This window comes from Rhinolophus ferrumequinum, chromosome 4, assembly GCF_004115265.2.
Source record: "Rhinolophus ferrumequinum isolate MPI-CBG mRhiFer1 chromosome 4, mRhiFer1_v1.p, whole genome shotgun sequence".
Classification (NCBI taxonomy): domain Eukaryota; kingdom Metazoa; phylum Chordata; class Mammalia; order Chiroptera; family Rhinolophidae; genus Rhinolophus; species Rhinolophus ferrumequinum.
In genome coordinates, this window is record NC_046287.1 from 83824202 (window position 1) to 83838093 (window position 13892).

Consider the following 13892-nt stretch of genomic DNA (forward strand, 5'->3'; position numbering starts at 1 on the left):
TGTGGAAATATATATATATATATATATATATATATATATATATATATGGAGAGAGAGAGAGAGAGAGAGAGAGAGAGAGAGAGAGAGAGAGTTCATTAACTTCAATTGACATAAAAATCATAGATTTTCACGAAATGTAACTCAGTTTGCTACTGAAATTTTGTTAACCATGTTGTAATTTTTATAGCAAAATATTTTTCAATGTTTTTAAAATCTAATGAGACGTCTTTCATAATGCAGAATGAAACTTGCAAAATAATCTGTCCATATTATTGGTAACATGGACATCTTCGACCACAAGTAAGATAAGTTCATATTATTTGTTTGAATTTTTATGCATATGAAATCTAACAATGAAAAATACTTTTATAAATTTAAAAAACTGCTTTGTTTTTCATATTAAGGCACAGTATATACAGATTGACAAAGTCAAACAACAATTATAATTCTATAAAGAATTAATAGTTAAAATTAGAATTAAGGTATAGAACATTATAGATGACAAAGAATAACAGAAATGCACTTAAATCAAGCCAATTTAGATTTCAGACAGAAATTGGGTTACTCTATTGTCTTCAAGTGCTAAAGAGTTATATGATTTTTCTCAGTACTTTATACATAAGAAATATCATCTTCCTGCATTCATTAAAAATACAGAAGGTAACAATTATTTATATACATATAATTTAAACTCAATAATATCTTTTGAAATATTTAAAGCACAAAAGACTTCTTAATCTATTTAAAACAAAATAAAGAGAATGATAGTAGGAGACTGCCATTTTTAAGTGAGGAAATTTTAGTACATATATGCTAATAATCCTCCTCATGTAAAAAAAGAGTTACACGTATCGCTGAGGGTTAAAAAAATACTTCTCAGATACACTTTATATTACCCATTGCTCTCTGAGTTGCATACATTCTTTTCTATAATGTTAATTATTTTTTTTTTTATAAAATGGAATTTAAGCCTATAATGTCTTTTTGAGGAGTTAGAAGTGGTTAATGTAATAGATAGGTACATAATATTGTTTTCTGTTTTCAGAAGCTTGTTTAAGAAAAATTTAAAAATATTTTAAATGCAACAAGTTTAAAGATAACAAAACCCACAATTATTCTGGTTATATGAGCTAACTCTTTAGTTAGACAAAATCATCTATATTATAAAACATCTATATTATAAACAACTTGAGTATCAAAGTACTGTTCTTCCTAGTATGCATTCATTTCATAAATTTCAAAGTTAGAATTCTAGAACAATTGAAATACTTGCAGTTATGCCTCATGCTTTCTTTAAATAGCTTTATTCTTTTAATATTTTTAAAACCTGAATTTATATAATATATCCAAAATTTCAACTAATATCCTATTTACAAATAAATTTATTTCAAACCAATATTCATCAAATAAATTATGGGTTAGAGTTAATATAAACTGATTAGAGATTATGAAAATATTAAATGCATTATTCAAAACTAATATCTATAGAAAGCAAATATCTTTTAAAATAATTAATTACCATCAAATGCAAATTCTCATACAGATTTGACTGCATTTTGTTTTTCATCCCCCAATTTTTTTCATGCTTATTTAACCTATTCCTTTATAATCGGGCATTTGAATTTCAGATAGAAACCTTGGTAATGTTTTCTTTTAAAAAAAAATAAAACTCAAAAGTATTTTGACTGTGAATCCATTTATTGACATATATTAAACTTGTAATTGAAAACTTTTATTAAATATGAGCTAACACTAGTGGTTTACTAACATTAAATAGAGGACAATACGGATATTTGCTAACTTGATGATCAGTCGTACTACATACCTTCCATTTTGATATTTTGAGATACTCAGTCATTGAAATATTCATTAAGTCCTTACTATAGGGCAACAAGTACTATTCTAGGTGTTGCACTATTTTATATGTTTCAGTGTTTCAACAATATAATATTTGGGTAACTTTTATGCTGCGTGAAACTTTTATATGCTCTTTTAGATTATTCACTCCTTTATAATTTAAACATTACCTTCCTCCCAAATATGGCTATTATATTTTATAAAGGAGATATGTATTTTTCTTCAAAAGCATATAAATATTTTATTTTTTGAAGTTAAACGAATAAAATCAATTGTTATTCTCCAGTTCCCCTTCTCCTCCCAACCTTTGGCTCTTGGACAATAAAGGTTAAATTAATACTAACCCACAAAAGTTCTTTAAAAAAAAAAGAAACAACTAAGCATGGAATTAGACCTTCTATCAAAATGGATTAAGTCGTATTCCAGTCCCTAAAGGTGAGAACGGATTCACCTTTGCCCACATCAAAGCATCATTCAATGAGATAGCAGATTTTCCATCTTCAAGGAAATATACAGGACCCTGCACATAGTGAGAGTTGAGGAAAGACAAGATGAAGTTATAAATTCACATGTTTTTAAACTTCCAGAAACACTCACTCTAATAAAAAACACTGGCGATATTTAGGCAATGCCGATAGGAAATTTTCAAATAAGAGAAAAATTAGATTTTTTGAACTGCCACCAATATAGAAATACTTTAAAATATCTTAGCGTTATACCCTGAAGACTTTCAAAATATAATTTTGTTTTATGAGCTGAATTCTTTAAATATAGTAGGGCTATCAATGACAATAGGTATTGCTAATTTATTAATTACTACAAAGTTAACATTTCATAAAGGCATATATGCCTTGTTAAATATACTTCACTATTTTAATCATACTCCTGGGAAAATTATTTAAGCCAGAAACTCTGAACCTTTCCGAAAGATAAAAAATACAAAGCTGTATATATATCTATACAATTTAAAATCGCGCCAATCATGTGATTTACCAGCATAATTATTATTAGTTACATCACTTATTTTGTATGTCAAGAGTAGTTCTGAAGAACTAAATGCAAAAAAACCCTTTCAAGCAATATTTCCCAGCTCTTATAAGGAAAAACATGACTTAAAAAACACACACAAAAAAACTTTTCTTATGTTCTCAAGTTACCAGGTTTTTGATCATGATAACTAAGTTTACATTAGTTAGGATTTACATTAGTAGCAAGCTATTTCATTTATTTTGAGCAGATATCCCAAAAAATACCTTTCTCCATTGTCCTGGCATGTCAGTATGAGGAATGTAATTAGCCACATTACATCAGAAATCTAAGAATCGCCTTAGTAAAGTGTGACTATTACTTCAGGGAAGTGGAGTTCTTTCTGTCCCATCTGTAGTCTCAATTAGCATTTCATGGGGATTCAAATGTACTTCATGGGGACACCCAAAATGGTCCCAGTTCTGAGATGACGAAGGCATCTCTCTTTTCTGGAGATAATGGCCGTCCTGGGGTGCACTGGCAGGCCCCAACATCATTCACCATCATTGTGTTGATTATACTATTAGGGACCATTCTTTGGAAATTAGCCATCCCTCACGATTGATTCCAACAATTTTTAATCGCTGAAAAGCTCAGTAAGTCAATGCAAAAACATGCATAACATACCAATATATACTATACATCTATCAATTTTTAATTGCTTTCATTGTGTGTATAAACTACAAATGGACACTATAAAATTAAATTCAATCTATCAAGATATAATAATTTGTAACTGTGTTGATTGTTGCTTTGTCTTCCTAATTTAATTTCCTTAAGAGTATATATGTATTTTAAAATATTTGTTACTAAGTATATGTATCATTTGTTCCTAAGTATACCTAGTACATGAATTGCTTTTATGATAATAGCACAATGAATATATAAATTTGTTTTAAGGAGAGACCATTTACACTAACTGTGGAAGCATTAGGGGACTATCTTCTCACTGGGCCTCAGGCCACTTTAGAGGTACCTAATTTTATTCAGATTATGCTTCTTTTAAGATAACATTTCAGAAAATAATAAAGCAAAAATGATGGAAATGCACAATTTATGCCTGCCATTAGGCTGTACCTGGATTTTTAATCCCGTAAGACAAGAGATGTGAATATCGGAATGACTGGGAAGATTTGATCCAGTTACATAATCTGGTCCAATAGTTCCTCTAAGTGGTTCTTCTTTTAGTTTCTTTAGCAAAGATGTATAAACCATTCTTTGTGACTCAGAAGGAGGCATATATGGAGATTCTTCTGATGATCTATATTTTCAATAGACATTACATTTTCATTTTTGTAGAGTCATAGAATTATGAAGGTTTAGATTAGAAACAGTCCATGATGATTATTTAGTCCCTTTCTAGATGACATCAGATCAACTTTAGACTTAATTTATAGTAAAACAAAGGACTTTAAAAGGCAGAGAAGGTCAGCATTGTAAACTACTACCGAAGATATGCATAACAAGGCAAGATTCATTACTTTGCTAAGATTAATAATGATAATCCACATTTTCAACAAGTTTGTCTATGACATTAAGTAATACCTGCTGTATTCCAATTTTTATGTCATATTCACTCACAGATTGATGGACTGTGTGCACACTCTCCACGCATCCAATTCCTCAGAAAGGTGTTCAATTTTTAAAGGCACTGACACTTCTCGACGTTTTAACAGCTGACTGAAACATGTGAAAAAGAAATTAACTACTGACAACTAGGACAAAGATATCAAAAAAGCAAATTAACTTCAATAAACTGCAATTTTAGATTCAACAATTATTGTTCAAAAATATATGTGTATACATGAATGTTATTTACATGGATGTGAGTGTGAGTGTGTGTGTGTGTGTGTGTGTGTGTGTGTACGCACTTGCTTGTATAGTTAGCCTTTAACTCCCTGGGAAGTCAAAGATGTTCAATAAATGTTGGCTGGATGACAGTCTGAGTAAATGGATGAATAAATGAACTGTATAATGCATGAAGAATGGCTAGAGAAGCCAAGCAATGCTGAATAATACCACATATGGTTACTGTGGGGTACAGTGCGTGTCTGTATTAAAAATGAATATTAGGAGTAAGAAAGCAAGTGGGAGAACAGTAAGAGAACAATGTCAACAAGCAGAAAGGAATGGAAATGCTGTTTTCAATTCTTTAAAGACAGAGAGGTAAAAAAAAAAAAGCAGTGACGACAGTGATCTGTCACATCTGTGTATAAAAAACTTAATTATCATTAATTATGAGTCTTTAGATGAGGAATTGCTAGTCCTTGCTTCTGCAATAAGTTACAAACTCATTATGCTTTTCAAGGAACTAGTTAATTGAAATTTAAAAGTAAAAGCTGTTTTGGAGATAAAAAGAAAAAGAACATAAGACCTTAGAGATGAAGAAAGAGCAAAAGTAAACCTTTCTGTGATTTGCATTTTATGGTTACTCCTGCTGGTTGTCATCATTTTGCTGGGACATGATAAGAATTGGTGAGGAGAAAAGGGTATAAATATTGACCCACCCCCACACACATCTAACATTTCAGGAATACTATCTCAAATCAGTTAGTAGCTTATCATGTTTGAAACATAAAATTATTGACAATGTGGCTAGCTCCAAAATGAATTCCTTAAAAATGATAGCTTCCCTGTCTACAATGTTGCACTTGATGTAGTACTTTATCCGCCCAGTAGTTTTTGATGATCTAGTTACTGTATGCAAAGTGTTGTTAAAGAGTGAGGAGGAAAACCAAAGTAAATAGGTGGAGGAAACACTGGAAAAATATCAGGGAGACATTACATATATACAGGGATTACACATAAGTCAGTTTGGCTGGAGTAAAGAACATACAGGAGGATACAGTGGGTGACAACCCAATTTTTGCGGATCTTTGATGTAATAGGTACAAGGGACCTAGAACATTACCTGTAGATAGAGAGGAGTCTTGGAAAGTGTAATACTAAGGAAGCGTAGTGCTTCAGGAAGTCTGGCAGTAGGAGTACCTAGTATGGGTTGGCAGTAGGAGACAGACAGAGGTAGGGTGAGTAGTTGAAGAGCTAACAGAGGTGAGAGTAATGAAGACAAATAACTGTGATAGTATCAAAAATGAGAAAAGTGTTGATGTGGGAAATTACTAAATCATTCGATGTTGACAGCGAAGGAAAACACTTAATCATGACCCTGATCGTTTAATTCTAAATGACAGGACTACAATGACACCATTCAAAGAAAGGTAGAAAAACACAACAGAAAAAGTAGGCTTGAGAAGAGAGATGATTTTAGTTTTGAACATACTGAGTTTAAGGCTGGAGTTTGGTGAGCTGCTGGGTATACACATAGGAGCCTGGAGAGTAGGCTCTGCCTGAATGTAAAGTGAGTTATCTCCCTAGCGGGGACAGGTGAAGCCATGGAAATGGTGAGGTTTCTGAGCACAGTGTATAGACAGGAGAGAGGAGAGAAGAGGTGTGGATATGTGGGAGGAGAGTGAACTGGGGGAGCAGGAAAAAGGAAGAAGAGCGTATGAGAGAGAATGGCAGAGAACAACACTTTGGGGAACAGGATGGTGGTGGGTTAGGGAAATCAATATAAACAGCAAGACAAGATGACAAAGATACAACTGTCAAAGAAGTAAGAGAAATTCTTTAAAATTAAAGAGTTCTTAAGTTTCTCTTTCTAAACTTGTTTCCCTTAACAAGACATTCTGTCAATTTCTCTCTCTTACAAATAAAAAGCCTTCCTTTAATTCTTGATATTACTTCAGGTGGCCATGTTCTCTTTCTTTACTTTCATTATTACTGAAGTCATACATAGCTGAACATATTTCACTAACTAATATTTTAATTCCATTTGCTACATCCCATTGTTCTGATAATATACTTTAACAGTTAAAAGTGGCTTTTGAATTGTGGTTGTGCTGCCTGCTTACAAACAGATTTTTCCCTTGAGTACCCTGATAGTATTAATTCTGGCTATTACTCAGTCTGTTCTAAGGCATAGACCCTACACCTACACAAGACCTTCCCCTAGACAAAGAGAGAAGTCAGGAAAAAGAAAGCTTTGATACAGTCCTATTCATTTATTTTTGCTTTTACTTCCCTTGCTTTTGAGCTAAAAGTCATAAAATCCTCTCTAAGACCAGGTGCATAAGTTTGGTACCTATGTTTTCTTCCATGCATTTTATTGTTTCAGGTCTTTGATCCATTTTGAGTTAATTTTTGCATATGGTGACAAACAGCACTCTAGTTTCATTCTTTTGCACATGGTTTCCACTTTTCCAAGCATCATTTATTGAAGAGGCTTTTTTTCCCTCCATTGTGTGTTTTTGGCTCCTTTGTAGAAAATTATTTTCCCTTATATATGTTGGTTTATTTCTGGATTCTCAATTCTGTTCCGTGTATCTGTTTTTCTGCCAATACCATGCTGTTTTGATAATTTGAAGGCAGGGAGTATGACATCTCTGGCTTTGTTCTTTTTTCTCAGAGTTGCTTTGGCTATTTGGGGTCTTTTGTGTTTCCATACAAATCTGATGAGTTTTTATTCTATTTCTTTAAAAAATGCCATTGGGATTTTGTTGGGGATTGCATTAAATCTGTATATTGCTTTAGGTGATATGGCCATTTTAACTATGTTGATTCTTTCAATCCATGAACACAGATATCTTTCCATTTCTTTGCATCCTCTTTAATTTCTTTTAATAATATCTTGTAGTTTTCAGTGTATAGATCCTTCACATCCTTTGTTAAGTTTAGTCCCAGGTATTTTATTATTGTTGTTGCAATTGCAAAAGGAATTGTCTGTCAAATTAAAAGTATTCTGCACAGTAAAAGAAACTATCAACAAAACAGAGGCAACCAACCTAATGACAGGAGATATTTGCAAACAATATCTCTGATATGGAACTAATATCCAAAATATATAAAGAACTCATATAACAACAATTAAAAAAACAGTCCAATTTAAGCATCAGCAGAGGAACTGAATAGATAATTCTCCCAAGAAGACACACAAACGGCCAATAGATACATGAAAAGATGCTCAACTTCACTAGCTATTAGGGAAATGCAAATCAAAACCACAATGAGATACCAACTCACACCTGTTAGAATGGCTATTATCAAAAACACAAGTAATAAATATAGGGGTGCATAAATTTTTTTGAATTAGCATCTTGGATTTCTCTGGATAGATACCGAAGAGTGGAATTGCTGGGTCATAAGGTAGTTCCATTTCCAATTTTTTGAGGTATCTCCATACTGATTTTCCCAGTGGCTGTACCAATCTGGAATCCCACCAACAGTGCACGAGGGTTCCCGTTTCTCCACATCCTCGCAGTGCTATTCACAATAGCCAAAATGTGGAAACAATTGAAATGCCCATCGGTAGATGACTGGATTAGAAATCGTGGTACATTTATACAATGGAGTATTACTCGGCTGTAAAGAAGAATGAAATCTTACCATTTGCAACGATATGGATGGACCTAGAAAATATTATGCTAAGTGAAATAAGTCAGAGGGAGAAAGACAAATACCATATGATCTCACTTATATGTGGAATCTAAAGAATAGAATAAATGAACAAACTAATCAGAAACAGTCTCAGAGATATAGAGAAAAACTGAGGGTTCCTAGATGGAAGAGGGGTGGGGATGAGGGAGAAGGTGAGGGGATTGGAAAGCACAATCAGTAATCACAAGATTGCCACAGGGATACGAAACACAGTTTGGGGAATATAATCAATAATGTAAAGATTTTGTAGGGTGTCAGACTGGCATTTGTCCTCTTAGGGAGACCACTTCAGGGATGGTGCAGATGCCTGACCACTGCGCTGTACACCTGAGGCTGAAGCTGAATACCAATGAATGTCAATTATAATTTAATATATATATGGTCACAGGATGTGGAGTACAGCATGGGAATAGAGTCAATGGAATTGGAACAGCTCTATACGAAGTCAGGGGCAGAAGACTGGGGAGGGGGATTATCACTTTGTGAGGGGTGTAAATGTCTAACAGTTACATTGTTTTGTACATCTGAAACTAAAAAAAAATATGTAAGTAATAACAAGTGTTTAAGAAGTTGTGCAGATAAAGGAACCCTCATATACTGCTGGTGGGAATATATATTGGTATAGCTACTATGGAAAACAGTATGGAAGTTCCTCAAAATATTAAGATAGAATTACCATATGACCCAGCAATCCCTCTTCTGTCTGTCTACCCTCAAAATCTGAAAACATTTATCTGAAAAGATATATGTACCCCTATGTTCATTGCAGTCTTATTCATGGTGGCTAAGACATGGAAACAACCAAAGTGTCCTTTGATAGATGATTGGATAAAGAAAATGGGGTACATATATACAATGGAATATTACTCCGCCATAACAGAACATGAAATATTGTCATTTGTGACAACATGGATGGATCTTGAGATTATCATGCTAAGTGAAGTAAGTCAGACAAAAAGCTGAGAGTCATATGATTTCATTCAGATGTGGGATATAAAACTGAACTCAACAAACGAACAAGACAAACAAAAACTCATAGACACAGACAACAGTTTAGTGGTTACCAGAGGGAAAGGGGGAAGAGTGAAGGTAGAAAAGGGTAGAAGGGTTCAAATATATGGTGACAGAAGGAGATTTGACTTTGGTGAACACACAATGCAATATACAGATGATGTATTATACAATTCTACTCTTGAAACCTATAAATTTTATTAACCACTGTCACACCGATAAATGTAATTAAAAAAAGAAAGCTTTGTTTCTCCGAATGCTGTGACCCCCGCAAACGGAACTCAGAAAAATTGCTTACCCACAGACTTTCAGCATTTTTAGCAGGTACCTACCCTGCCATTTATCAAACCAGTAGACTTGGGTTTTTAAGGGAAGGCACTGTGAATTTTATTTCTGAGTATAACAAATTTTAAGCATAATGTGTGAAGATCAACAAGCTGTTAGAAAATAGAAGAGTTGGGCAGGTATGTTATGCCAAAACATAAAATAGTTACCTGCTACTCACAATCCCCCTTTACTTTGCTTTTTTCTACTGTAGAAACTGGGAAGCTAAAATACTCATTTTCTCATCTTTTTTTAAAAGTAGAGTTCCACAGTTCTGGATATGGGAGTTCTGGATGTGGGAGGTAGGTATACCATCCTAAGGAGGACTTTCCTTCTTGACTCAGATGGCTTTGCCCTCTGTAGTGGCTCTTCTTTTGCCCTTACCTCTCTTTCCCGAAAGCTTAGGATGTAGATACAGTATACAGAGGGTTAGAAGCTACCGGGGTAACCATGGGAAAGTTGAGCAAGAGGGAAGAAGTCAAGAATGGCAGTCAAAAGAAGGGAAGAATCCAGGTCCCTGACGGAATCCACAAGCAGCTGTAACAGCCCTAGAATGCTTACTGGAAGTGTCCTGACACAAGATAACTAAACCTAGCATTAAAATTTCTATGATTTACAGCCTCGTATACTTCTAATTAATATAGTTTATTGCTGTTTTGTTATAAAGTACATGCTGAGTGAATAAATGGATGCATGCAGTATGTATTTGGTGCCTTCTATGATACACGTGGAAACTCACCATCTTAGTGAAAGGATTTTCTCTAATTTCATAATAGAAGAGAACTTGTTTTTACCTTGTATACTCATAAAGTGCTGGAACAATGCTTTGGTACTGTCTTCTGATAGCTAGTAATGCACCAATATAACCACACAATATGAGTAATTCATTTCGAGCTCTAAAAGAGAATATATTTATTTTTTAATTCCATAATTTGAGGAATAATAGAACATTACTCTCGTATGTAGTTAATGTACTTGTATCTCTATATTTTAATGGATGATGACATTTATAGCAAACTGTTTAGAAAATTTTCTAAACTTGAAGGTGTTTTTATTCATCCATTGACTCCTATTCAGACATTTATGTTATAACATAAATTGTAATTTAAAGTAAAAGTTTTAAATAACATTTAACTCTGCTGTCTTGTTTTTCTCTATTCTCAGCTGTTTCTTCATTAACTCTCTCCCTCAGGGGCTCCTTTGGTCAGATGCAGGAATTCCTGGCATATTGTGTACACTGTAGGAATGTCCACTACATTTCCTGCTGGGGAAACTAGCCAAAGTTTTGCATGCTGTGGCATCATCTTTTCCACATGGGCACTAAAACAAAAATAGCTCAAAGCCTCTATCACAAGTTATACACAGTCTCTGGGGACTTTAGTTACATGGATAACAATGTCCTTAAGAGATACTTGCTTTCAGGGATGGTGTCTAGTTTTTACTTTCTAGCACTTACACTTCTTTCCCCCAACTTAGTATGCTTTGCACACAATGGATATTTAATAGGGATGACCACTAGTTTCTTGAGGACTTGAGGCCGAAAACCACCCAAAAGCTTTAGATTACCTCCGTTTGAACCAGGTTTTTATGTGTGTACATACACATATATAAACATACATACGTTACATATTAGTAAATAGGACCATTAAGATTTATTATTGTTTCAAATTCACCTCTGTATTTTTTCTAAAGGTTATAAGAAATAAAAACATGGGCATCTATCTGTCTAAAATAATTTTATTTCTTGATCTAAACACCAAAAACAATATAGCCATTTTGAAACATTATACAGTTTCAGTTACATATTCTAGAAAAAAAGTACTCACTCAGTACATGTATGCAAGAGTAATTTTTCAGTACGAATATAACTCAATAGGTCAAGAACAGGATGAATGGTATCCAAAGTCCAATTTGAACTATTGATGTATTCTGGCAAAATAAAACCAAATAAAAGATTCTCTAAATAATAGCATTAAGACTTGTTCATCCAACTTTTAACCTATGTAATTCTCTTCCGGTCAGGCCTATCTTTGTCTTTATTTTCTAGATCACAAGTATTTGCCTACTGACCCTCTCTCAGGTACTGATATCATACAACCAGCAATCATTTTCCTTTTCAAGTTAAGATGGCTAGTGCTTGCTTTTAAGTAATATGAATGAAAATATCAAATAAATAAATAGATTTTAAATTATACTGCCAACTAAAAACTTACCTTTGATGAAGTCAATACCAATAGGAAGGGCTTTCTCAGGTTCTTGACTTAACAAGTAATACTTTATAGCTTCAAATATGTTGCCATCTGCACGGGCTGTCTCAGCTAACTGCATACATTCTTCTACTGTGGGTAGCTTGCACTAGAAAATAATTGGTTTGATGACAATATTACTAAAATTTATAGGGATAAAAGCAACAGTGTAAGTACTGAATATATCCAATATACTTATGTGTTTTACTTATTAAAGTTGTTCCAAATAGTGAATGAAATAATTTGTATTAAGAGAATAGATTTACAGAAATGTCTTTAAGATATAGTAATAATAAATAGGGTAGTACCTAATGGGATTTAGTCAGTAGTTTTCCAACACACAAATACCTAATAAAAGAGATGGAAGTAAATTGTCTTGGTTGTGATATTGGAATTAGTGACTGCAAATGTAATTTAGCAAAAAATGCTGATATGAGTTATTTTAGAACAAATATGCTGACTAGAGTCAAAAATTACATTAATGTAGAAAATATAGAAGATACACTCTTACGTGTTCTCTACATAGTAAATTAATTTCACTTAGCCTTTGAGACAAAGCAACTTCATTTAGGGCAGAAAGGCAAAAAATATACAAGCTCTAAAAATTTTCAGCATTGACATTCTGAAATGCCACAAAGTGGAGATTTTGGGCCTATGAAATTTCATTACTCTAAAATGAAAAACAATACTCCCCATTTCCTCAAATAATTTCTTTTTCTGATAAAACTGAGTCTACTCCTCCCTCAGGTAAGTTCTGCTTCCAGAACATAGCAAGAATTAAGCTATCTTTTATAACAAATTCTGTCATGTTCATGATGTTTAAAATTTAAGTGTTAAGTTTGTTGATTTGCTTCTAGGCAACATTTATAGATAGTTTAATGCTCTGTCTCTCTCATCAGTCTCTGGCAACCACTGAGACTCGCTTCTGCTGTAAAAAGTGTTTTATGTTGTGTCCAGATGATGTGATTCATCCACAGTAAGGTCATCATCTCTTCTCCTTTGCGATTTGTCACTCTCTTCCCTTCTCATTTTTCTTTTATATCCCCTTAAGTTACTAAGATGGTTTATTCAATGTATTTATGTATTGATGAATTTATTTAATAGTTTCATATTTTCTGTTGTTTAAAAATTAGGTAAATTGAATATTTTAGATCACTCAAACTCTCTCTCAAAAAAAAAATTACAACAAACTACATTAAAGAAGCTCTCATGTATATGACATTTCATACTGTTTCCCCATCTTTATTCACTAAGTGCCATTTATATACTGAGCAACTACTATGTGTTGGCTCTATACCTGGCTACATAGAAAAAAGTTTATTCACTTTGATATATGCTCAAAAAGCTAAGGAAATAAAAAAACCTGAATCTGAATTAACCTTGTGAACACCACCTTCCCCACCCTGGTGATTCCCCGAGACCCCCGCCTTAACCACTCAACCAACTCGTGTACCACATAAGGCTCTATCATAGCTGAGTTTATGGGCAGCTGGAAGGCTGAAGCAGGCCTCAGGATATCTTGGGTTTTTGTGCAGCTACTCCAGGCTCAGTACTTATGGCAGCTGTCTGTGCTCTGTTCACAGCGTGGTCTCTCCCATGTGCCTCCAGGTCCAGCACAGGAAGTGACCAACAACATATCACATTGTAGCTCCTACCAGGTAGTCCTAGACCAGTCACAATGAGTGGCTGACCTTGGCCTGCCCTGGGGTCCCTTCCAAAAGGCCCCCAAACCAACATTCCTGCAGGCCGGCTTCAGACCACAGCAGAGCACCACCCAATTAGCCCCACAAGTGGCACACCCAAAGGGCGGTCTCAGCAGGCACCAGAGCTCACTAGGGTGAATCCAGCTTTGCAGAGTAAGCCCCCTGCACCACAGCCTGTAAGCTTGTTCTTCTATTTACAAAAGAGTCCTAAAAGAACCATATGTTTATTTGT

General features: G+C 34.0%; 1 protein-coding gene across 5 annotated transcripts in view; it reads right to left on the minus strand.

Moving 5' to 3' along the window:
• Positions 1–79: 79 nt before the first annotated feature.
• WDR17 (WD repeat domain 17) overlaps positions 80–13892 on the minus strand; it is a 93190-nt gene continuing 79377 nt past the window's right edge. For all 5 annotated transcript variants that reach the window (XM_033105114.1, XM_033105115.1, XM_033105113.1 and 2 more), the window contains 6 exons: positions 11925–12066; positions 11538–11640; positions 10506–10607; positions 4465–4563; positions 3961–4144; positions 80–2377 (listed from right to left, as the gene is read on the minus strand). In XM_033105114.1, the coding sequence (XP_032961005.1) occupies positions 2258–2377; positions 3961–4144; positions 4465–4563; positions 10506–10607; positions 11538–11640; positions 11925–12066 (750 nt within the window). In that variant the 3' untranslated portion in view covers positions 80–2257. The remainder of the gene's footprint in view (positions 2378–3960; positions 4145–4464; positions 4564–10505; positions 10608–11537; positions 11641–11924; positions 12067–13892) is intronic.